Source organism: Rhea pennata, chromosome 3 (genome assembly GCF_028389875.1).
Source record: "Rhea pennata isolate bPtePen1 chromosome 3, bPtePen1.pri, whole genome shotgun sequence".
Taxonomy (NCBI): Eukaryota; Metazoa; Chordata; class Aves; order Rheiformes; family Rheidae; genus Rhea; species Rhea pennata.
This window is the reverse complement of record NC_084665.1, coordinates 3,153,693-3,179,364: the sequence shown is the minus strand read 5'-3', so window position 1 is coordinate 3,179,364 and position 25,672 is coordinate 3,153,693. Positions and strand designations below refer to the sequence as shown.

Genomic DNA, 25,672 nt, shown 5'->3' with positions numbered 1-25,672 from the left:
GGAGCGGGCGCAGCGCCCGCCCCGCTGCAGTGGGAGCACTGGGATGGCCGGGGCGGGCGGAGGGGCCGCACACAAATGGCGCCGGGGGGCTCGGCGGCGCTTCAGGCCACGACGCCACAGCGCCGCCCTCGCGTTTCCTCGGGGTTTTATCGCCGGGGGCGGGGTGTCGGACGCCCCGCCGCAGCCACGCGCCGCACCCCGCCGCCCGCAGGGAAGGGCTCAGCACGGAGCTGACGCCCCCAAACGCTGCCCCCCCCCGCCTCCCCCAAAGACTGCTCAGGGCTACTCCAAACGCCCACAGAACCCCTCCCTCCCCCCGGCCCGATCCCCTGGGCAGAGGTCCAAGATCGCCCCCCGGCAGCACGCCAGAGCTCCCTGGCTTGCTGAGCCACGGACGAATCCCTCCATTTAATCCAAGAAGGACACTTGGCAGGAGGTGGCACCCAAAGCGCCACGTCAAGGCGCTCACCCCAGGCCCCACGTGCACCTTGCCGAGGCACAAACGCCTGCGAGGTCCAGTAAGCTGCGATTAGGGTTTATTTTGGTGGCTGCATCTTGTTCACGGATCTTGCATTGATCCAGCATTGCCAACGCCCTGCTTAGCCCCATACCAAACTCCCAGGCTTTTTGTCTCTTTGAGATCCAGCAAATCTGCTGTTGTCTTCCATCATCCACATCCCAACAGCCAGAGCCTCAAATGCTTTTATGATCCACGGCTGATTGGCTCTGATGCACGCCTGCGAGTGTGTACCCACACTCTGGCTCCTGAGCATTGCTAGTTCAGCAAGTGAAAAGCAGAGCTGAGGCTTCCACATTGCATTTCCGCCACACATCTGTGTCAATGCACTGTCTTCACATGCACGCCTAAATTCATCTTCAAACAACAGAAGTAGTAAAATAAAAGCAATCATCACTGCAAAGTGCTGACAAAAAGAAGAGAAACACCCTGAAATGAAATTGGGTCGGTCAAGAGTTCCAGAGTTCCATCAAAAGTGACCACTTCCTACACCAACTTCTGCACATCACAAGCAAATATTACAGGCGTAGTCCATAAAGATGCATTTTTTCTCATAGAGATCATAGATGTCTTGCAGAGAGTCCTAGTTTTCCTGCAAAGATGATCTGAGTTTACATCAAGTTGACTGCAGATGCTGTACAATCAAGGCTTATTCTTTAGACACCACACTCTTCACTGTAAGAAAGAGCTAGTGAAGAAGGGGACTTGGTGGTGGGGGGGGGCGAAAAGGAAAGGGTTCTAGCTTACGATAACCTCCCAAAGAACTCAGGAAGTCAAAGCAGGCCCTTTACCAGATCCTCCTGTGTTCGGTTTCCAAAAGCTGAGATTCTCAAGTCACCTTCAAGGAGCTTTAATACTGCAGTCTTTTCAGTGAGTCAATGTAATGAAAAGTGGCTCCCAGAGCCCAGCTCGTTTCAATGTTGTCAATTTTCCGGGCAAGCTGGAAAAACAAAAACAAAAAACAACCCCGCCCCCCAAAACCCCGAAGTTAAAACAATTCCCCAGGAGGAGAAGACACATGCAAGGTGAACACCGTGCTCAAGGTTACTGCACTGGTTACACCATGGTGGAGTGTTCCCCCCACCCCTAATCACCAGGCATGTGCTACACCAGGAAGGGAAACCAGGGACTGAGTGGCTAGGGCCACCTTGGCGTCCTGCCCACTCTCGCAAGCGATCCCTTTTGTGCATCACCTTTAAAACTTGGCTCTTCACAAAGCCTAGTTCTTGCAGAAGCCAGGTGATGTATGTGAGGTCCATGCAGAGAAAAGGGCTGCTCCCTGGGCTGATTTCCATGGTCTTACAAACTGAGGAGAATGAAAGCAGAATATCTGAGTGCATACTGTGGGCTCAAGCCTAGCATCAGCCCAGCTTTGAAAAACATCAAACTATTAAAACACATCTCAACAGCTGGGTTCCACAGTGATGGATGATTCTATTTATCCTCTGTCTTCCTTGAGAGGTTAAAATAACATAGATGTGTTAGCAGAAACAGCAAAGCTCTGGCACAGTGAAAGACCAAGGTACTCTGTCTCTACCATAAGACAGCTGAGTTCCTTTTACTGCTCAGAGAAAGACAGAAATGGCACACAACTTTTTTTCTAATTGCTTTAAACCTTTAAAATCTAAGAAAATTCAGGTGTGTCCGTATCTCCTTTTGGTGAAAAAAAATGTTATAAACTCAGAAAAAACAAGAATTGCAAAAAAATCTCAGCCCTGTCCTGATACAGCTTGAATGCTGAGCAGTTAGTTGCGCAAGAGCAGCTCTTCTCACCAGAATGTTTATCAAGCACATGCATTCAACAGAGGTTGCCAAAAAAAAAAGACTTAAGGAGAATAAAACCCCCTTCCTTTCTCAGGATGGATCATGTAAAGAGCAGTCCAGTAATTAGAACCCCTGAAGCCGCTCACTCACTCAAAAGTTTACTAAAAACAAAAACCTCGTATTGGTTGGATCAAAGCCCGAGTTTGCAGTATTAAAAAGAAATACGCTTATATTTGCACATCAGAGGAGGCAGTTCTCTCTATAGCTGATGAAGCAGAAAAGACCATGAAACAGTTTTTCCCTCTTTCTGATTAATGATCAAGCATATGAACAAAACTTAAGACAAAAAGAAAAACTGAACCATATTAGAACAGCTTATGCTAATACAATGAGAATGCCACATCCCTTTTGAAAACATGATTTCACAACAGCTATTAACTGGTATGTTTATTACTAATAATTTCTGATTTTTTTTAATGTCAGTATTATGTGTCTTATGTGGGCTGCAAAAATAAGAATTAATACAAATAATAGCTAAGATTTTCAAAAAGAAACAGAAATGTTAGTCAAGATGCTGCAGAGACAGGTGACCTCCAGAAGATGGGTGCTCGGTATTTATTAAAACAAAACAGAAAAAATCCGACTTCTTAACATGTCACACATTTGTCACCTGGATATGGATTCACACATAATTACTACTCCTGTTTGATTTTATTCTTTACAATTTTATTCTTTACTCACCATATTTAGCTGCAATTTCAAAGTCATTGACAGTTAGGCTTCCTCCCTTTTCTTTATCTAAATACAAAAAAAAAAAAAAAAAATCAGGATCTGTTTTATGGCTTGTGTATAAAACCAGTTACAGATGCCTGTTGTAAAAACACTGGAAATCAAGCCTTGAGCCACTGAAATCAATGACAGAACTCACACCTGCTTTAAGGTTCAAGAACCTTGATTTCAGAGCCCTAATACACACTGAAAATCCTCATTTTAAGCAAATTTCTCTAGTTTCCTAAAAAAAAAAAGCAAAGTTAACAAACTCTCTTGCCTTGTTGCCATGTTTGTGCTGTCCTGTCCTGTGATGCCTGAATACAGTAATCACTTTTGACCAGATCTGACAAGACAGTGGTGCTCTGCAAGATATTAAATCTGAAATCATTTGCAAAACAAAGTGACAGAGGAGGGGTAAGTTTACCCGTAGTAACTTGAGATCCTGTCATCTGCTTTCTACCACTGAACATGACAGGTCAGTATACCACTGGAAAAGAGATGGGATGCATCCTAAACACATGTGGAAATATCTGAACATCTTTATTCCATTTAAAAAGTCAATGAAGCAAAATACCCAACCCGGAAATGCAGGTTTGATGTGCTTTATTATCCAAGTGGAGATATGTTCATCTCTATGGGATCTTTTTTCTATTTTAGTTGGTAGTGTTAATCAGACACCAGTGATTTCTGAAATGTAGTCAGTTTATTTTTTTAAAAAAAAGGATTAAAAGATGTTGCAAATCCTATTTCACAACCCTCAGTTCCCAACGCTACCCGCTGGTGCAGCAAAGGACTCAGTTCCTTGACAGCTTAGCAAAGTACTGTGATATGTGTCAGTGCTGTAATCTCTCCAATTACTTGCCATTTAAAATCAAATGCAAACAGGAGCAAACTTACCTATGAGACCAACCTCTGCCGCACAGTCATAGTAATAGGAGAAAGCATAAAAATCCAAAGTCTTCACTTCCTCGGTTTTATGCACTTTTTTGTAGAGCATCTTTGCCACTTTCTTAGAACAAGACTCATACAGAGGTTCACCTAAAAGAAGGCAATGAAACTCAGCAGGTTATAGGCAGGCAGTTAAACACACACACAATTTCTTCAGACTCTGCATGGATGCTTTTGCATCCTTTTTCACCCTTTGAATTCTTACAGGCTCTTCACAGAGATCAGAAGTAACAAGTCTGCATCTCTTTCAGGGGCCACATTCACCATCCTCAGACTGGGGATAAGTATAGACACATCAGGGATGGACAGCACCAAGGAGACAGGAGGGTTTTAAAAGATCTGTTTAGGGAGTGCTCAATTCCTGCTGTATTACTGCTAACAGCTTTGTGGAGTGGACAGACATGCCAGGACACAGAGCAGAAAAAGCTGCACAAAATCTGTTTAACAGGACAAGCCTCAGGAGAAAGTGTCATACAGAGCGACACTCACACAGAGAATCTAGTCTTTCAAAGACCCTTAGAGTGTGTTTACTTTACTCTGCAGTAAGCATGCTGGTCTTGCAAGGGAGAGGGAGGTGATAAGGCACTATACCTGCCTTCTGTCCTTTAATTTGGTACACTATCTCAGCATGTTCCCACTCAGTTTTGAAATCAGGTGATAAACAAGGGCTGATCAGCTCCTCACCTTCCCCTACTGCAGAAGTAAGAGGAAGCAACATAAGGAAAAAGAACTAGAAGTTAGTTTTAGATCCCTCCCCAGCCCTTCTCCACACTTTCCCATACCCTCAACAATGTCCCTCCAACCCTAACTCCAGCTCAAACGTCCCAAGCCCTGCCAAGGCTGGCACGAATCCTTGCCACCTGGGATCCAGCAGTCACCTTCTGCATCTATCTCAAACACGCCCAGGTCTGGTGACAGGAGTCCACATACCATGCCAGCAGCATGAACTCCACAACAGGGCATCCTATTCCCCGCCAGCCCCTAAAACACATCAGCTCAGAGACAAAACTTACAGGGTTTTCCCTCAACTCCTCCTAAAATTGCGAGCCTTGCTGACATCAGCCCGAGTCCCAGGTAACTGCAAAGGAAAAAGCCTCCGTGAACAACATCCTCCCTCTGATACTCCACTGACAACTTGGCTGGGACATACCTGTCTCCTCTATATGATCCCAGCAAGATGGCTTGAGGTGGCAGCTAGTACACGTAAGGGGAATAGTGTGACAACCCACTGTCATTTTTAGCCCATCTCTGATAAAAACTGACACATGAGCAGGATAATCCCGCTTTGAGCAAAGCACAGGGAACAGGCCATCAGCTATAAACTAGCTCTTTTAGGAGTGTGTTCCCCCAACCCTTTTCCTAGCCCTCTCAAAGGTGGTACAGCCTCTAGCACACAGTGTTGATTCCTCTTGAGCCCCAAAGCACCCCTCAGCAAACTTGGGTGGACAGAAACTGCTTCCCTCTGCCCAGAACACTGGCACACAGGCAGCATTAGAGCCCTCTACTTTCTTAGCTATCAGACTGCCTGCCTGCCTGTTGTTCTGTACAACCTTCCCACACTCAGCTTGTGCAAATGGTTATTTGGCTCAAATTTCTCTGTTTCTAAGGACTCACTTGCAAGGACCCCACTTCAGCAAAACAGCTGGATCTCACTGGCTTCACGTTTTATGTTTCCAGCATGCTCTCTTTCTCAAAACCAACCTGTATGAATACAGCTTATAGGTGCTGTTGAACATCTGAAATGAAGTTGTATGGCCAGCTGGTGATGCCTGGAGAGTTGCCTGGAAAGAGAAAAAGACATCAGTGCAAGGTTTCTGCCAGCAAAAGCAAACAGCAACAACATAATCCTCCAAAACATTATAAAATCCCTGACACAATCTTAGCATAGTCCAGAGAGGAACAATGCGTTTACAAATGTTTGGATTTGACCACAGATACAGATAACATGACCAAAACAGCAGGAGCTGAAATAGTAACTTCACATGATGGAGTCCAAACTAGTTACATTTCTACTTCTATCCATGCCAAACTAAAAAGAATCTTTATTTTAGCTCTTAACTGCTTTTGTCAAAAGGCTACAGAAATTGCTTCGTCGCATGATCTCTACAATGGAAAACTGAGTGCAAAATAATAAGAGACATAGGTATGCATTAACTTGCTACTCAGGTGAACTCAGCTGTGATCTTCTACAAGCCAGAGGAAAAGCACCTCACTGTGCTTGCCAAGGCACAGGGTGAGAAGCAGAGCCTGTGGTCTGGGGAAACAAGAGGATAATTATTTAAGCACACCACTGATGTGCTCAAAGGAACAAAGCTCAGACCATGCTGTTGTTCCTCCCAGCTATTCATATGCTAACACCATCTCTTCAAAATTTCCACATCCAGGGCTCTTCACATCTCTTGTCATTCTGCTCTAAGAGCACAGTTGTCTGCCCAGGTCAGAACACTAAGATCGTGTCCCTATCCTCTGCCTTTGTGCAGCTTTACTGAGAACAGGATCTCTACTCAGGCCAGCACCTTACTGCTGAAGATCCATATCCACAGGATTTCCTGCTCACTGAACACCTTTAAAATGTTGCACTTGGAAGTCGAAAGACAAACACTGACATGTGTTTTTATTGCATAAAAACAGTCACTCCTTAGAAAGGATTGCTTGCAACCGCGTGAACCCAGGAAAGATAGAAACAAGAGCCAAGAAGGAATTTTATTCCCTGTTCTTAAAACACGGCACAGACCAAATGCTGGATCTGGATTGATTAACAACATTTCCTTTGAAGTCTGCTTATAAACAGCACAAACTGAGCGTCAGTGGTTAAGCTCAGGACACTGTACTTTCCCCCCAAATAAAGCAGCCATGCTGGATGCACCACACAGACTAAACCAGAGTTGCAGCTACTGGCAGAGTTGTGAATGCCTCTGGGACGGCACCAAGGCAAACACGACAAAGTGGCCTGAGCTTTTCTGTCAGAGGTGTGGCTTCACGTCACAACGATAAACTTTTTGTCCACTTCCAAGAGAAATAAATCAGAGCACATGTTGATTTAGCATCGGTGTTTCACTACAACGAGCATGTCCACATTACCTCAGCACGTGGAAGGAAGGTGATCTGTGTTGATCCACCACCCAAATCCAGCATTCCTACGTTTCTCTTCTGTGGATCATTTAAGCTGCCTGAAATGTGGAACAGAGGAACAGAGGAAGCCACTCTGGGCACTGCAAGAACTAGGAAACTGGAAAGGAGTAAAACCACATCAGTGCAAAGACCAGTCTAATTCCATTCATCAGCTTCCTGCCAGTACCAGATTATAATCAGGATGGCCTGAAAACCTTCGAGTGACAAAGTTTCTTTTACTTCTGCGCTGCTGTTCATGCCCCAATTACAGTAGCTTTGATTAGTGGACTCCTAAACACTTTTTCAATGGATATAAGGGTCCTTTCACAAATTTTACTCTGGTAACGGCTCTGTAACACAGAGGAATGTGCTTTTCTTGGCCACCTTTTCTGATCCTTTAGCAAGACTTTGCAGATTCCTAGGGCTCAGAGGAGGAGCAACTGAAAAGAACTGGCCTAAGAGATTCAGCTCTTGGAATTCTTGCTTCTGTCAGCCTAGACCTCTCCTCTCATTTAAATTCAGTTCTTCTCAGTTAGATCCTTCAAATATTACCTTTCTGACAGGAGTGAGTTATGCCAAGTACCTCCGTATATCTCATGAGAGCTGGTGTTCAAGATCTCTGACCTTCCTGGTACTTCCTTTCATCATAAAAAGCTTTACAGCACTTGCATAGTGTTCAGCATGCTGTGTGCAAACACTAGTGGAATATCTATGTTATAGATCTACAAGGAAGTACCACAGCACTTTCTTCCATTCCGTGCACCTATCAAGCAGATCTGGAATATCTGCATTAAAAATTTACCCACAGCAAGTGGCAGACGCTAAGAACGAATGAAGTGCTCTGGTACCTTCCATAGAAAGTTGGAAGAAAGACTACATACAGGGAATTAATTGAAAAAAAAACTACTTAAATGGCTAGGAAAAGGGATTGAATACCTCACTCTGTAAAGCAAATGGCCAAAATCCTAATGGCTTAAATGGACTAGGCCAACCCTTTTTTCTTCCATTCCAAATGATGAGCAAAACCCATACTGGGGCAGAAAACAGCATAAATCTCACAGAATCAGGCATACCTTTAGGCACATGCTCACGTAACCATACCTGTTAAAAAATTTATTGTAATCCAGGCTGAAACACCTATTAAGGAAAAGAATAGGAAGACACATGGTTAGATCATGTCACTTCATTTTATCTATCAACAACATTAGGTAAGACAAGCCATGCTAAAAGGTCTTTATGTTTTAGGATATGTTTGGCTGGAAGCATTTTTAAGGTTTCTCAAACAGTTTAACTGGACCATATAGATAAAATAACCAGCAAATCAGAGCCTATCATCCAAACACAGAAAAGCACACAAGAGACTGCCTGCCACAAGCTCCCTTCTCCCCCTTTTGCAAATAGACTACTACTAATGCAAAGTCTCTGAAGGATGTCTGGCTGGTGGACTTTCGTTCATTGTAAGGCACTTGATTTTCCTTTTGCATATTAGGAATTTTCATGTTAGTGTTTTCATTTTTCCTGTTTTCTTTCCAATATTTTTGTGAACAGCACTGTTTCTGTCCTTTTCCTGTTTTATAAGCCTTTTCCCCAAAAATGTGAATTAATTATATTAATTAATTATATTAATTATATTCCACAAATCAAAATATTTATCCATTTTGTTAAAACTCAAGGCCTGCCAGCGAACAAGGTCCAGTTTGATCCTTGGCTGAATCAAAGCTGTCACATAAACTTAATGAATTCTTAATGAACTTAAAACAAAAAGAACTGCAATGTATTTCTTCTATTGAACCCATAAACACCTCCAAAACAGCAGCGATTTTGAAGGCTCGTTTCTAAGCAGATTAAAACCATTTCAACACTCAGTTACTTAGAATTTTGACACATTTCTTCAAATTCTTTTAAGGCAATACTGATTCTAGGTTCTGTCCTCAGTGTTTTTTGAATGGCAATTGAATTCAACATATGTTTTCTTCTCTAGAGAAGATTTTTTTTCCTGTTCAGTTCATACTCATTAGATCAGTCATAATTAACATTATGATCAATTCCTTCCAGAGAACTCAAATGTGCACTGTCAAGAGCATGGTGTGCAAAACCAGGTGTTGAAGACTATCCTGACACGTAGATATTCGGAAACCTTTCCATAAGTGCTGATTGTGTAGCAGCTTCCCACTGATCCCAAAGGAATTGCCAGACACTCATTGCTTTAACAGTCAGGCTAGAGTTATCGACTTCACATTGGAAAACACAGCGTAAAATCTCTTTGGCAGGCATTGCCCAAAGCAGCATAAAAATGATCTCATATGAGTTCCCACAACAGTCAGTGGGGACTTGTCACAACGTGGTAGGAACGCAGAATTCCAGAAAAGGTCTCCAGAAGCTGACCTACCTTCATCAGTTCCATTCATTATGGATACACAGTTGTCTCTCACAAAGAAGGGGGAAGCCTGAAAAATCTCCTTCACCTGTAATTCAAAGAAGAGGTACACTCAGAGAAATCTTTTCTTTTAGTAAGAAAGGACAGGCAGGAGATGGACCTTTCACGAACGTCCCAGCAGATAGGAGACACAGGCTGTTAGAGGGCCTTCTGCACTATATTCTTGATGAGGCAGCAAAGCCTCATGTTTCCATGCTCTTCTAAAGTAACAGCTGAGAAAACCTGCAGCAGCTCCAACTTAAAATCCATGTGGCAAAGAACGGGACAGTTTGCAGGTAACAAAAAACGAGATAGACATCGGTTTCCCTCATCAACACTGCAAACATTTTCATCAGGTTACAGAGTCAACACATCAGATTTATTCTTTCCACAGTCATTGAAAGTATCATGAAAAACAGAGGAAAAAGACTAAAATTGGTACACACCTAATGAACTTCTACCACAACCTTAAGGTCTAGGACATAATATTTTATTTCTCTTTATATTATTTAAAAAAATAAAACATATATGCCTATAAATACAATATACGTTATTTTTAATCAATCTGAAACAGAGCAATTTTACAGCATCAAGCTGCTAATATGGCAAACCAAGTAGCAAAGTTTTTTCTGAGAATAGCTGGATCCTGGTCAAAGCCACCAACAAACACTCATACTAGCAACAAGCCTTGACAACTGTCAGAAGTGTCTTATCACACTCGTTGTGTTGCACAGGGAGGCTAATGTTTACTGCCATCTCTAGGCTTATCTGGAGCTGTTATCATTCTTCTGTGCTTGTACTCATAGGATTTCTCACTCCATCTGAGATCAAGTGGCTCTGTGTTGCTCGCAGGGTTCAACGACAGCAATGACTCACATACGCTAACATTAAGCAGTGTATGCATCTTTCACACGGTGTGGGGGGGGGTAAACTTTGCTATAAAATTTTTGGAAAGCAAAGTGAAAGAAACAAAACAATACCTTATCCAGCAGCTTCTGAGCCTTTTCTCCTGGCAGCAACCGTAAGCCAGCCGTTGCTTTCAGGACCAGAGGAGTGAACTTCCACAGCTCCATTGGAACTTCATTCTTTGCTACTTCCAGGAGCTCTTTTATTCCCTGGCCGCTCTGTGAGCAGAGAAAGAACAGAAAACACATCTTAGAAATTCTGAAGAATTCTTTAGAAGGGCAAAACAGTGATCAAAGGTATGATTCACTGTGTATGTGGAATATGGATAGCTGAACATCACAAGAAGTCCAGAGATCAACAGGCAAGCAGGAGTCACTATCTCCCTCAGCATAAGAACTGATGGATACAGCTGGGATTATTCAGAAACAAGTCAAAAACAAACAGAAAGAGCCACTTTTTCAAATGGTGCCATGGAACTCTGTCACTAAACGTTTTGGCTACCAAAGGCTCAAAAAACTATGAAACAAATACATGGAAGAAAATGTCTTCAAAGTACAAAGTAAAAACATTATGAACCAGGTTCAAGCTTTGGCTCAGGAAGTCCCAGATCCCTGTCAGCCAGAAATTAAGTGAAACAGGAAAGAAGTCAGTTAACAACTGACCTGGTTTTTAGACTCTTTCCCTGAGAATCTAGTTCTGGTTGCTCTTGGAGAAGGCTCTGCTCCAATCCAGCACGGCTCTTTTTTTTTGTCCTATTCTTAAGTGCACAGCAAATCTTAAGGCAGAGATTGGAAAAACATCTACTGTGCTTTATTTACAGCCTCACCTAGCAATCACCTAGCAAAACTAGATAGACTATGTTTCCTGATCTTCTGAGCACTGAGCAACTTTTTTTGTGGGCTGGTATCATCTGGAGACACCTTCTTGGAGCTTACTGCTCTGAGACAGTTCAGAACTGTACCCCAGCGAGGTGTGGTTTGCAGGGCATATCAAGAACAGGAGGTTTGGGTCACATATTTTTACGGTTAGAGACATGAAATTACCTTTTCAACATCATCAGCATATGCAGACAGACCTGGCTTCAGTGCTTTAAACGTCTCATGGGTTAACTTGGGAGTCTCTGTTCAAAAGCATCATTCCAAAATAAGTAACAGTACAAATCATTTTGCATTCACACACTATTTTTTTTAATTTTTTTAAAAATTGCATTATAGGCTAATGGCAGTCATCTGAAGCTTCTGCCTGAAGAACTATCAAAGGCCACTCTACCTTTAAAATACAGGCCTTGCTGAGGAATTAGCTCCCTGCAAAAGCATTTTTAAAAATCATGATTATTTTCTAGGTGCTGGTGCCCACCAGGCATGTATTTTTTATGCTCGTCAGCCTCATGGTAAAAACTTCAGAGAATAAGGCACTTCAAACTTACTCCTCTCTTCCATCAAATAGTGTGATGGCAAACTGCTCTTCCTCAGGACACTGCTCTACAGGTATAGCTGCTATTTAGTTAACTTTCATGCATTACAGCCTTTCCACCCCTGTAGAATATTTTCATAATGCATTCCATCCCAAACCACATGCTTGAACCATAATATATCCCCTGATGGCTCTCTAGGAATAATTGGAGTACATTTGTGCAAGTAATCCCTAGGAAAGAGGCATCAATAATTGTTTCATTCGTTATGGAAGAATCTATCTATCATGCATCAGTATGCCATACCTTTTGGCTGTTGTGTAAATTTAAAAATATGTACGCGAGTTCCAGTGCTTCCTGCATCAAACATAATGCCATAAAAGACTGAGAGATCTGCTGTCACTGCCTGATGGTTCAATTTGTCTCTCCTGCTTTCATCAATTCCTTCTGTTGCTCCTGAGATTGGTTTGGAGTCCAAGTGCCATTTTATGTATGCAACATACATAGCTATGCATGTCAAAATCCCAAAAGCAAAGAACCGCTTAGATATCTTCATGGCTTCCATTTACCAGGTGTTTTGTTTCTTCCCTTTATCAGATGGTTTATTCCTTCTCTTTCACACAGATCAGGTGGTTCCCACATCACTCCTATGACCAACAGACAAGAGATGTGCTTTACTTCCTAAACCTGCAGAAGGCATTCTGAAAAGAAGAATCCAAGAGCATGCTGGTTGTTTGATCAGGGACTTAACAGCAATAAACTTATTTAACATTATTTAAATACTTAACTGTCAGTTGATTTACAGGCTAGATCTGTGATAAGAAACTCTGGCATGACAGTCACAGGACACAACTGCAACAAAGAGCCAGGTAGAAAGCCTTACACAGGGAGTGAAAGACCACAGCTTGCAAGGAAAAAGATTTCTGCCTGCAGCTCTCTCAGCATCTAGAACAAGACTGAGAGATCAGCCACTGTTTCCACTGCTCAAATCTACCTTGATTAATCCAGGGAAATTTGCAGTCAGGCACTTAAATGTATTCCACTAGGACAAGACAGACTCCTGCATTTGAAACGCTGGGATTAGCCTATGAATCCCTTCCAAACCCAGACCTATTAACAAAATGCCCATGTTGTCTGTCCTACTGACGAAATGTCTCCATGGCTGGATGTCGATGACATTGGACACCATCTTCCTAATGGTTTGGGAGGAACATATCCATCCTCCTTCAGGAAGCAGCTTTCAGCACTTCATTGAGATCAACAGCCAGTTTCAAGTGCCTATTTTTTCCCCCCACTGCTAATGATGCCTAAGAAGGAATAGAGAAAAGAGTTCAGAGAAGCTAAATATGATAACCAAGGTAGGAAGGGACTTCAGGAGGTCTCTAGTCCAGCCTCCTGCTCAAAGCAGGGATAGCTGTGGAGACCCACCAGCTTGCTCAAGGCTTTATCCAGCTGCATCTTGAAAACCTCTAAGGACAGAGATCCCACAACCTCTTCACTGAGCTCAGAAGGGACCAAGCAACCCACCCCAGGATACACCAGAGACGCAGAGGGAGCAACCTGCAAACCACCTGCGGTCATCTCTGCCAGCTCCTGCATGGTGTTGGAGGTCCAGGAGGCCACAGCAGGTTAACTGCAAATCAGCGGGGAAAGGGAAAGAAGGCAGGCCCAAAGAAGTAAGAGTAGCCCCCACACACACCTTTCACACCAGGGAAGAAACCACAGCAAAAGACTGCACAACACATCTGTGAGCACCCGTGAAGACAAGCAGACGAATGAACAGCGCCATGTCATTCCTTTTCTGACAGCAACATGAGGAAGGGGAAGTAATCACACTGACAACGTTGACTTAAGCATGTTTTTTTTCCCCCGATACGTGAAGTCTTTTGCCGATACTAGCTTCCGGAAGCCCGGAGAGGCCAAGAGAGGACAGGATTTGAATCCAAGGGGATTCCAGCACATCGCCCAAAGGGGGTATGGCGCAACAGCGCAAAAATGGAGGGCGCTTCCCCACCGCGAGGCTGCCGAAGCGCTGCGGGAGGGGACGGGGCTGGAGGGCACGGCGGCGGCACGCAGGAGCACGGGGCAGGCCCGCTGCCGCCGGCCGAGGGCACCGCGGCGCGCCTGCACCCCCGGCCGTTGAGCGGCCAAACCCTCCCCAACCGCCCCCTCCCCCCCGGCCCGCACTCACGGCTACCACCAGCCCCGCCATGGCGACGCGGCTCCCCCCGCCTGCTGGACAGCCACACTCCCACTGCGCAGGCGCCTCAGCCGCTGGCCGCGCCACGCCCCTCGCCGCGCCCAACGGCCGCCTCGGCGCGCGCCCCTCCCGCCGCCGCGCCCTTCCCGCCGCGCCCAACGGCCGCCTCGGCGCGGGCCCCTCCCGCCGCCGCGCCCTTCCCGCCGCGCCCAACGGCCGCCTCGGCGCGGGCCCCTCCCCCCGCCGCGCCCTTCCCGCCGCGCCCAAGGGCCACCTCGGCGCGCGCCTGCCCCCATAAATACTTGTAGGCTTTAAATACTACTTTACCATAAAACAAAAGGTTGTGGGTTTTTTTCTCTGTGATATCAAGACCGCTTCCTTCAGCAGTCTTCTTCCCCCCTTCATCCTAAGCAGAAGAGGACTGCAGAAAGACAGGCCCTGGGAGCCGCAGGCCTGGCCGACAGAGAGCAGCAGCTGGTCAGCAACGGTTGCCTCGGGCAGAGCGAAGCGGTACAACACAGTGCCTGCACGGTTATATTCACAGCTCAGCTATGCCTCAGACTGCAGTTTATTCAGACCTAGTTATTTGGGAAATGATCCTTGTCACTCCAGTGTTACAAGGACCAATGTGTTTTGTATGGCTAGATGAGAATTAATAAAGAGATCAAAGGATATCGTACAAATCTGAGAAACTGGTAACAGAAAAGGTTATTTCACCAATTCAGTCCTGACTATTGCAGATAGTAACAAGGTTCTGTTGTAGCTGTAAAGGTAAGGCCAGGGTTTTGACATGAGGTACCTGTGAACTGTACACAGTTGGTGTGATTTATTGTGCAAGCGGGGTAGCAACGTGCAAAGATGCCAAATTACGTGATGTACTCCTTTTTCTCACATCATTGCAGAGGTGTGCAGAACTGGCTAGTGTGCGCCCAGTGATAGAGTCAGTCGCCTGCAGTTACAATATCTGCATGCAAAAAATAAATAAGGCTGCTGATAATGCACCTAAGGGTGTTTATTTTGGCACCTGGCTGTATTGGGTGGACCTGGCTAAAGGTGAACATCTGCCTGCTGAGAGCTCCTGTTGCCGTACTACCAGCTGCTGTTGCTCTGTGTCTTAGGCCCCCAGGTGTGCCTTGGATCCCAGATGCTCCCCAACCACTTAACTAATATTAATACTATTGTACATCAAAGTTACGAAAAAGGAATTCACTGAGATACTTGTTTAAAGATTTTTTGAGCTGATCTGGAAGGAAAGTATGTACAGTTCCGCCAGCAGTCCAGGAAATTGTGTCCCATGTCAGGTGGAGTAGCTATTACCTAATAAGAAAAATATTCTGGGAATACTAAGTGAAGGTAACAATTAAAGCTGTAACTCAGGTTCCAATCCAAGATCCATTTTCTCCCTTTATCTCAAAGAACAGACTAGGTTAGTGCTATCCTCCAACAGAAAAGTCTGTGTTGTTCATGAAGTAGTGGAAATGAAGCTTGTTTTCCCATGGATCTGTCATTTGCCTAAACCCCATGCAACACCAGCTGTTCCTGTGATGCCCTCCACTGCGGTTTCCCATTTCTTCCCACTAACATTTCTAGCCAAGCAGGACTTACCGCATATTGTGGTTTGTAAGTAACCAGGACTAGTAATGGACTTAAAAGTTTCTGAGGGGCAGCAGGCAGACAAACCAATCTTGTAAACCTCCTTTCCTTAAAAAATTAAGATCCAACCATGCCTTTGGCATATTGGCAAATTATTCCCCCACCGACTGCTCTCCCTTTTTGGCTCTATTTTTCTAATGATACTTGCCAGTTTTTATAGTCTGAAGTTACATGTTTTTTGCCTTCTAAGTTTCTTTTTTTTCAAGCTAGAGCTATTGCCTAGCAATAAATTTGAACTCTGATATGCTTTAGAATTGTATCAAGTGAGGATATTCTATTCTCACTCTGCGGGCTGGCTATAATAGGGCATAATAGATACTAGTGGGTGAGCTCCACCACATTTTGTGAGTGCATTTTGGAAGGTCTCTCCTGGATATTTTCATTAGCAGCTGTAGTACCACAGAGTAGGAAAAGCCAAGCAGGACTGTGTTGATGCTCCCTGGTATTTGCAAGCCAGGCACAGAAATGAGCTGTAACTTTGCAAATGCTGCCTCAGTGTGGTCTTTTGGGTGCCTTACAGGCTAAAGGTGTCCACAAGTTTTTCATGACCTACATTATTGACCTATATTATCTGTCTGTGTGTTAAATAGGCACTAACTAGAAACATGAATGGAAATGGCTTAGTGGTTATTTATACTGAGGTGCGTGCCTGTTGTCTGCAGTAACGTAAGTTAAGACCATTTCTAGATTTCCCTCCTTTGCCTCCTCCATTTTTGACCTATGCCTTGGACTCATGGAGTAAAACTTGAGTTGATTCTGCTTTCAAAGAAAAGAAGTAAAATTGTTGTTACTGCTTTTCCAGGCAGAGAAATACATCCACATTCATGTTGGTGTGCAAGACAGTTAACAATAGAAAGAAAAGCATGAAGGAGAAAATACAGCAAGGTGTTCAAGGCCTTGACTAGCAGGGAAGTGAGCAAGCTTGGTTTGCTTTGCATTTTAGTCACTCTTAACTGAGGCATACTTCTAGGCCCTAGCACTGGGAAACAGCATTACCATGTCCTATTGCTATTTAAACATTATCTCATGAATGAGTTTATTTCTCCTTGCACTTCTGCCTCATTGCAGTTATTCAGTCCAGAAAGAATTGCTAGATTATCTAGGCTGTTGGTGAAATTTGGTGAATGACTTGAGTTTCTTTAAAAAAAATAAAAATAAAAAAACAACTCTGAGTTTAATGGAATTGCACCTGCTCCCAACAAGTATGTATTTGGCTTTGTACACTTTCGAATGAGGTGCAGAGCCCAGCAGAATGGCCTTGAGGGATAGATTGGGATCAGGGCTTAAAACCAGGTGTCTGCTACTACAAATCATACCAGTTACACCAACACTGCTATTAGACAGTTCCCACTGCTGTGTCCTCATTCATGCAGACAGAACACACGGAATATCACCTAATGAAGGAAAATTCCCCATTTTTTTCCATGTCTGTGTTATCAGTGTGTTTTTCACTTCACAAATGGATTGTTTCCCAATTTCATGAGAAATGCATTCACCTATGGCCTGTCACATAGCACTGAGATGAATGTCATCTATTATTGCTTCTGAAGGCTTATTTTGATGAAAACGTGAGCTGAGGTGGGGAGGAAAAGTAAAGAGAAAACAATCTACTACCATTTTGAATCATTCATGCTTTCAGGAATTGTTCTCTTGTGTCTCACATTAAGGGTGGCTTTCTAGGCAGTTGAAAATGAAATTGTCGTAATTCAGGAGTCAACAGTGAACAGTGAACATCGTGAGTGAGGGGAAGGTGCTTGCTCACCTTATTGTTCAGCTTCCTCTGCAGTAAAATGACTCCAACCTCTTCTCTAAGGCTTTCGAGAGCTATTATGGAAAATATGACAGAAAAGTGAAAAAAAAAGTGTGGCTTTAGCAAACATTTTGTGCATGATATTTTAAGAATTTAGGTTAGCTGACCTCTTGAGGATCCCCTGATCAAAGCAGGGCCAGATTTGAAGTTCTCTGAGGTTGTTCCAGGCATGGTCCAGGGATGTTTTCAGGATCTCCAAGGATGGAAATGTTCTGGACCCTGGCCCAGAAATGAACCACCCTTAGAGTGATATTTTTCACCTGGCACCTAATAGGCCCTTCCTGTGTTCCAGCTTGTGCCCGTTGCTCCTTATGCTAAACATGTCCAAGAAGAGTCTGGCTCTGTATTCGCTGCATTAGGTGGTGGCAGACAGCAGTAACGCCTCCCCTTGTCTTCTCTTCTCCAGGCTAAACCAACCCAGCTTCCCTACAGCATGTTGACTGCTTCCTCCAGTTCTCCCTAGACCGCAAACTGGCTGTGAGTACGCTCCACCTCACCTTCCTGGTCATCAGTGAAGACTTAGACAGTATTGACCCCTGAGAAACACCATTAGTAATCAGCTACCAGTTAGACTGGGGAGTGTAGATATTGCTTGTGTTTTTTGTGTGATTATTTGTGGGGTTTTGCATGATTATTTGCCTTTTTCATGTGATTATTTGTTTTCATGCTTTTATTTCATGATCAGTTTTGTGTGCATGTCTCATGATATTTTCAATTTCATTATACAAAGCATACTGTAAATAATTTAAGACAAGGAAGAACAGAAAACTGAAGGTAGCTCTCTTTCCTTACTATTGCTAATGTTCTATTGCTGGATGTTTGTAGAAATGGAAATTTGGAAATCAAACTTGCTGCAGACTCCTCTCTAATGCAAAACCCAAAGGATTAAATCTTAGAATTAAATCTGACCTGAAGAGTTACATGCACATGTTTCTTCATTAGGCAAAAATGCAACTGGGTCAGATTAAAGAGCAAACGTTACCTTTAGTGGCCCTTTTCAATCTGCCAGAGCTGTCCAAGTGCTGGGTTGTGGCAGCACAGCCTTTGCCCGACAGTGCCTTGCTCAAGGAACAAGAGGAGCTGAAGCAACAGAAGAGTCAGACATAGAGTTGTGGGTTTGCTCTATGAATCTGTCATGTCAGCTAGACTTTGTCTTTTTAACTTTTAACACTCTTAGCTCTGACCTTAATTAAGCTTTAAGGAAGGAGACTTAAATAGCTGCCCACAGCTGCTGTCATCGTATTTATCTCAGCTGCTGATCAGTGCTGCAGAGGAAAACATCAGAGAAATATCGACTTTAATTTAGGGCAGCTTAAAACATACAGCATCGTGCTCAAAGAGCTACCCTCACTTTAAACACGTACGTTAGATTCGAGTGCAATATTTTCCCTTTCTTGGATGAATGCCACTCCTCCTGGCCTGCAAGCTGTCTTCAGCATACCTCCATGTCCCAGTGCCTCTTGAGAGGGAGGTCACTGCACATCCCGCTCCCGCTCCTCCATGTGGTTCTGGATGACCCTGCACCTCCGTGACGAATGCTTAGAGTCTTATATAGGGGAATGATCCAGAAAGTCACTTTTCCACTCTGAACCCCTCGTTTGTTAGGGGGCACCAAAAATTTAGGTGTAGAATAAACGTCATGCACCTTGACAGAAACACAGTCTTTTCAGCTATTTTTTCATATCACAGAATCACAGGCAGGGTCACCTATAGCGTGTTAGACAGGGTTGCATCCAGGCAGGCTTTGAATATCTCCGGAGAAGGGGACTCCACAACCTCTCTGGGCCACCTGTTCCAGTGCTCTGTCACCCTCACAGGGAAGAAATACTCCTCCTCATACTCAGGTGGAAGTTCCTGTAGTTCAGTTTTTGCCCTTTGCCTCTTGTCCTTTTGCATGGGACAGCTGAAAAGAGTTTGTCCCCATCCCCCTTGACACCCTCCCTTCAGGTACTTGTACACATTGATAAGATCCTCCCTCAGTCTTCTCTTCCCCAGGCTAAACAGGCCCAGCTCTCGCAGCCGTTCCTCAGAGGGCAGGTGCTCCAGTCCCCTGATCATCTTTGTAGCCCTACGCTGGACTCTCTGCAGTAGCTCCATGTCTCTCTTGTCCTGGGGAGCCCAGAACTGGACGAAGTACTCAAGATGAGGCCTTCCCAGGGCTGAGTAGAGGGGCAGGATCACCTCCCTCCACCTACTGGCAACACTCTTCCGAATGCAGCCCAGGAGACCATTGGCCTTCCTGGCCACAAGGGCACATCGCTGGCTCATGGTCAACTTGTCATCCACCAGCACTCCCAGGTCCTTCTCTGCAGAGCTACTCTCCACAAGGTCAGCCACCAGCTTGTACTGGTGCATGGGGTTATTCCTCCCTAGGTGCAGGACTCTGCAGTTGCCCCTGCTGAACCTCAGGAGGTTCCTCTTTGCCCAACTCTCCAGCCTCCCCAGGTCTCTCTGAATGGCAGCACAGCCCTCAGGTGTGTCAGTCACTCCTCCGAGCTTGGTAGCATCAGCAAACTTGCTGAGGAGGCATTCTGTCCCCTCATCCAGGTCATTGATGAAGAAGTTGAGCAGGATGGGACCCAGTGCTGACCCCTGGGGGACTCCACTAGCCATGGGCCTCCAACTAGACTCCACGCCACTGATGACGACCCTCTGAGCTCTGCCTTTCAGCCAATTCTCAATCCACCTCACTGTCTGCTCGTCCAACGCACGCTGCCTGAGCTTCTCTAGGAGGATGTTACGGGAGACAGTGTCAAAAGCCTTGCTGAAGTCAAGGTACACAACGTCCACTGCTCCCTCCTCATCTACCCAGCCAGTCACTCCATCACAGAAAGCTATCAGCTTGGTTAAGCAGGATTTCCCCTTGGTGAATCCACACTGGCTACTCCTGATCACCTTCTTTTCCTCCATATGCTTGGAGATGACATCCAGAATGAATGTATCTTGGGCCAGCTACTGATGAATAAGTATTAGTGACAGCCTGTTGTTTATCTTCAATCATTTATACCTCAGAAGATGGAGAAGGCATATTTGCCAGTATTTCTGAGCTTTCTTGGACAAGCAAACTAAATTACAGTGTTGTAGTTCCTATGAAATGAATATATTTCCTGATGCCCCAGTGATAAATACACTGCTGGTTATAAAGTGCTCAGATTGTAGAGTGAACGCAGAGCTAGCTAGATAAATAGTTATAATCAGTTCAGAGAAGCAAACACCAGAAATCTCTTCTTGTTCAATCTGAGGCACTTTAAGAAGACCTCTTTTTCCCAAAACATCCTCTCTGCCCTTTGAGCGCTGGGCCTTTGGGAGTGCCCAGATTGGGTGTCCAGAAGTGTGCACACCAAAAATCCTTCTTTCCTTTTGAATATAGGCTGTATCCTCTTTTGTGTCACATTTTTCTCAGTAAATGGAGCTACCTACCTATCTTCTAACCTAATTTATTATCCTGTGATGAAAATAAGTATATGTTGGCAAAATATGATCTTACAACTATACAGCCTGATGATAGTTCTATAATAAAATGTGGTTGTTTAAACTTCACGGTAACATTAGTCTTTCATCTGGGCTCAGTGATTTTAATGTCATGACACAAAAAGATTATGCTATAATTGAGATTTTCAGAAATGATTTTTGACATGAAGCATCCATGTGCTGGTTTGAGCCACATTCGTGCTCATCTTGAAACTAAAACTGTGCACTGATGTTTACATGGAGAATAAGCAACTGAAATAATTTGTACATTTTAGTGAAGTTTATAACCGTGATTGACTAGAAAGGTGGTGTATGAAACAGTTAAGATAGTTGGTTGCTAAAATAATATAAAGCCTGAAAAGTTTTGGATAACTGTCAATTTGTAAGAGTTATTTTTTGGTTTGGCTAATGAACTCAGAAAGCTCATCAGTTGCCGAAGTGTAATTGAAACACCCTAAAGGGACTCAAAGTGACTTTCCCAAAGGCAGCAGAAGTTGCCTGGGTTAGGGACCAAAGAGATGGAGAATCAGATCTGCAGCCACCCGCTTAATAAGGGTGCCGGCTGGCCTTCTGCATCCATGAGGGAAGCCCTTCTCGCAGGAGATTCAGCCGTTTGGAGAGCGCGGCATCCCAACGGGGCAGCTGAATCAGATGCTAAACCTTCCCTCGTGGTCCCAACGTAAAGGAATGAAAAACGAGTTTGATTTGACCAGGCACTAGCCCGTCTGCCCGCCTCCTGCAAAAGCCACTTCACCTCTCACTTGTCCTCTTGGACATCCAGGGTTTGCATTACCAAGCGAGGTGATTGGCCCCATCAGCCTGCTATTCATTAGTCCAACTAACAGTCGCCTGAAAAATGGGCCAATCTGTTTCTTGGGGTGCTGCATAGAAAAGCCACAGGGGCAAGCCAATTAGCATACCAGCCATCACCATCTAGGGAATTTAATTTAGTTACATGGGTGATCTAAGTACCAAAATATTGCTGTTTTGTTATGGAGAATATAATGTTTGTTAAATGACTGAAATCCCCTGAGGCCCATATGCTGCTACTGCTATTTGCCGCGTCCTACCAAGCTGGGAGAAGCAATAAGGCAAAACTGTTTTGTCCTGCACATGGCCCCTGCATTTTGCTGGCAGGACACGGCAGCTGGACACGGGCAGAACAAACCTTTGCCACCCGGGGTGGGCGGGATAGCTTCCCTCCGAAATAGTCGCACACTTGAGCAAACTCATTGTCTGCCCAGAAGGCATTTCAACTGCCTCTTACCGGGCAGCCGACGCAGACAAAAAGTATCGCAGAGCCAGTGTTCGGCCAACCCGTCTGCGCAACATATTGCATGGGAGGCGGGAGGGAGCAATTAGTTTGCAAATTGCCTGTTTGCAGGTCTGCACGTGAATTAGCTGCATTGCTCCTGCAGGATTTATTATTCCCATTGTTCTTAAGGAAGGGCCATGAATAAATGAGGTGATTTGGTCAAGTGCCCTTCTCCCGACTTACCTCTTCGAGGAAGGGGAGATATAATGGAGAGAGTTCTTGCGTGGAGAAGACCGGTTCCTAATGATGTTGTCTGTGTTTTTAAGCCTCTGGATAGATATTGATATAACGGTGACGTATTGTACAAAATTTTTTGATCGTTTAATAGTGTATTTTTTCCAGTGGGAGAAAATACATTACAGCTGCCCGCTTGTTCTGCACCACCGATGCATGTGCTCCATCCAGGCTTGCTGATGTGACCCCAATCCTGCAACCAAACCGCTCATAAATTTCTAAAGAAATTCCACGTTTGGAATAAAGAAATTCCAAGGACTTCCTCGTCTGGCTATGGTGATGTGTTCTCCAAGACATAGCTTTGCTCCTTTGTGTCTTCCTTCTCTGCATTCATCATTGCTATGCAATCTTTATTACAGGAAAAATAATAGAAGAAAATGAAGGAGTTGCTGGACAGATACACAGAGCCTGGTTTTCTGAGGGGTAGTGAACCTGCAATGCTTATAGATTTCAGTAGGAATTGAGCATAATGGGGCATATCTGAAAATAAGACCCATGTCAAATATGTGTGTAATTACACTTATGTGCAGCTATAGTTCCTGTTAGTGGCAAAGCATCCCAGGTTACTGTGTATTGCTATCCCAAACAGCCAGCACCTAGCAAGGCTGGCAAGATGATTCTCATGTGTTTTAGCTATTTTGTAGATTTTTTTGTGTGTTTTGCTAGGCTATCTGAATGGCAAATTACAGGGATTTTTCCTTTTTGGCTGTTGAAATTTTTGAAGGCGGAAGAAGTTGTATCCTTCCTGATCTTCTCTGCCAGAATTTCAACATATATTTTCTTGCGCACCCATAAGGTGAGTTACCTATGGTAAATCCCCTCTGCTTCTCTGTTGCTCAGCCCTCTGGGTTCCCAAAACAAGCAGCCAAACAAAAATCCCTCTCTACCTCCTATCTTTGAGCCCTGCTTTCCAATAATATATTGTGTCATGCCACAAGGCCAAGTGTTTGTCAGCCTTCCTATGAGGCAAGAAGCTGCTGGGACACTGCATTGCAGTTCACCCTGGTCACGTACTGAAGAGTGGGTGCCTGCTAAAATAATTCCCTTTTCATTGCAGACATGCATTTCATGGCTTACCCCTCTTCTGCTCCTCTCTGGGTCTGTGCTTAAAAACTGCATGTCATTGCTGCCTGTTGAGTCACAGAATCGCAGAATAGTTGAGGTTGGACTATCTGGAGATCTTCTGGTCCAACTCCCCACTGCTCAAGCAGAGTCACCTACAGAACATTGCATGGGACTGTGTTCAGTTGGGTATGGACTATCTTGAGGGATGGAGACTCCACAATCTCTCTGGGCAACCTGTTCCAGTTCTCTGTTATCCTCACAGTAAGGAAGTATTTTCTCATGTCCAAGTGGAACTTCCTGTGTTTCTGCTTGTGCCTGTTGCCCCTCATCCAGTCACAGGCACCACTGACAAGAGTTTGGCCTCATCCTCTTTACACCTTCCCTTCAGATATTTATAAACATTGATAAGACCCACCCTGACCCTTTTCTCCAGCCTGAACAGTCCCAGCTCTCTCAGCCTTTCCTCATATGAAAGATTCTCCAGTCTCTTCGTTGGTCTTAGTGGCCTTTCACTGGATTTGCTCCAGTAAATCCATGTCTCTCTTGCCCTGGGGAGCCCAGAACTGGACATAGTACTCCAGATGTGGCCTCACCAGGGCTCAGTAGAGGACAAGGATCACCTGCTAGCAATGCTCTTCCTAATGTAACCCAAGATACCATTTGGCCTTCTTTGTCACAAAGGCAGACTGGCTCGTGGTGACCTTGTTGACCAGGACTCCCAGGTCCTTCTCCACAGAGCTGCTCTCCAGCAGGTCAGCCCCCAGCCTGTACTGGTGCTTGGGGTTATTCCTCCCTAGTTGCAGGACTCTGCACTTTTCTTTGTTGAACTTGATGAGGTTCCTCACTGCCCATTTCTCCAGCTTGTTGAGGTCCCTCTGAGTGGCAGCACAGCCTCCTGGGATATCAGCCACTCCTCCAAGTTTTTTATGGTCAGCAAATTTGCTGAGGGTGTTCAGTCCCATCAGCCAGGTCGTTAATGAAAGTGTTTAACAGTATTGGCCCCAGTATTGATGCCTTGGGAACTGGTCTCCAGCTGGACTTTGTGCAGCTGATCTCAGCTCTCTGAGCCTGGCACTTAAGCCAGTTTTCAGTCCACCTCATTGTCTGTTTATCTAGCCTACACTTCCTCAGCTTGTCTACGAGGATGTCATGGACAGTATTGAAAGCCTTACTACAGTTAAGGTACACACTATCCACTGCTCTCCCCTCATCCACCAAGGCAATCATTTCATCATACGAAGCTATCAGGCTTGTTAAGCACTATTTCCCTTTTGTAAATCCATGCTGACTATTCTCCATAACCATCCTATCCTTCACATGTCTGGAAATAGTATCCAGGATTAGTTGTTCCATTAGCTTCCCTTACTGACAAGCCTGCAGTTCCACAGGTCATTCTTCTTGCCCTTCTTGAAATCTTCCAGTGCTTGGGCACCTTTTTTGATTGATCACTATGACCTTTCAAAGATAATCGACAGTGACTTTGCAATGACGTTGGCCAGCTCCTTCAGCACTTGCAGGTGCATCTTATCAGGTCCCAAGGACCTATGTGTGTCCAGTTTGTTTAAGTGTTCCATAGCTTAGTTTAAGTGTTCCAGAGGAAGATCCTCTGACGGTAAGTCTTCATTACTCCAGACTTCCACTCCCTACGTACCTGGATGGTAATCTCTATATTCCTCTGGAGTCACCTGTCCCTGCTTCCACTTCTTGTACACTTCCCTTTTATGTTTGAGTTTAGTTAGGAGCTCCTTGTTCATCCATGCAAGTTTCCTGCCACCTTTGCTTGATTTTCTGCTTGCTGAGATGGACCATTCTTGAGCTTGGAGAAGGTGATCCTTGAATGTCAGCCAGCTCTCTTGGACTCCACTTCCTTCCAGGGCTGTAACCCATGGGATTCTTCCAAGCAGGTCCATGAACAGGCTGAACTCCGTTCTCCTGAAGTCCAGGGTTATGATCTTGCTTTTTGCCCTGCTCCTTCCTTGCAGGTTCCTGAACTCCACCGTCTTGTGGTCACTGCAGCCAAGGCTGCCCTGGACTTTCACATCTCCAGCCAGTTCTTCCTTGTTTGTAAGTATGATGTAGC

At 44.7% G+C, this 25,672-nt stretch overlaps 1 protein-coding gene across 4 annotated transcripts; it reads right to left on the bottom strand.

Moving 5' to 3' along the window:
• Window positions 1-519: 519 nt before the first annotated feature.
• On the bottom strand, window positions 520-14,111 carry ENTPD6 (ectonucleoside triphosphate diphosphohydrolase 6). 4 transcript variants are annotated; one of them, XR_009957805.1, is made up of 15 exons: window positions 14,036-14,111; window positions 12,151-12,491; window positions 11,477-11,553; window positions 10,508-10,651; window positions 9,501-9,576; window positions 8,213-8,248; window positions 7,082-7,170; window positions 5,702-5,781; window positions 5,014-5,078; window positions 4,592-4,693; window positions 3,950-4,090; window positions 3,023-3,079; window positions 1,711-1,823; window positions 1,309-1,457; window positions 520-1,192 (listed from the first exon to the last, which is right to left on the bottom strand). XR_009957805.1 is itself a non-coding variant. In XM_062571359.1 (14 exons), exons 2-14 carry the CDS (start codon window positions 12,407-12,409, stop codon window positions 1,368-1,370), a joined length of 1,329 nt encoding a protein of 442 aa, XP_062427343.1. In that variant the 5' UTR covers window positions 12,410-12,491; window positions 14,036-14,111; the 3' UTR covers window positions 520-1,367. The 4 variants fall into 4 exon arrangements, 2 of the variants coding, with proteins under 2 accessions (XP_062427343.1, XP_062427344.1); XR_009957806.1 differs by having other exon boundaries at window positions 520-1,109; XM_062571359.1 differs by having other exon boundaries at window positions 520-1,457.
• Between the last annotated feature and the right edge of the window lie 11,561 nt (window positions 14,112-25,672).

Excerpts from the sequence above, each read along its gene's own strand:
- ENTPD6 (XM_062571359.1), bottom strand. The coding sequence starts at position 12,409 with ATGGAAGCCATGAAGATATCTAAGCGGTTCTTTGCTTTTGGGATTTTG. Across the intron at positions 11,554-12,150 it reads ATTTACACAACAGCCAAAAG|AGACTCCCAAGTTAACCCAT; the intron begins GTATGGCATACT and ends GCTTTTGAACAG. Across the intron at positions 9,577-10,507 it reads CTCAGAAGCTGCTGGATAAG|GTGAAGGAGATTTTTCAGGC; the intron begins GTATTGTTTTGT and ends TTTGAATTACAG.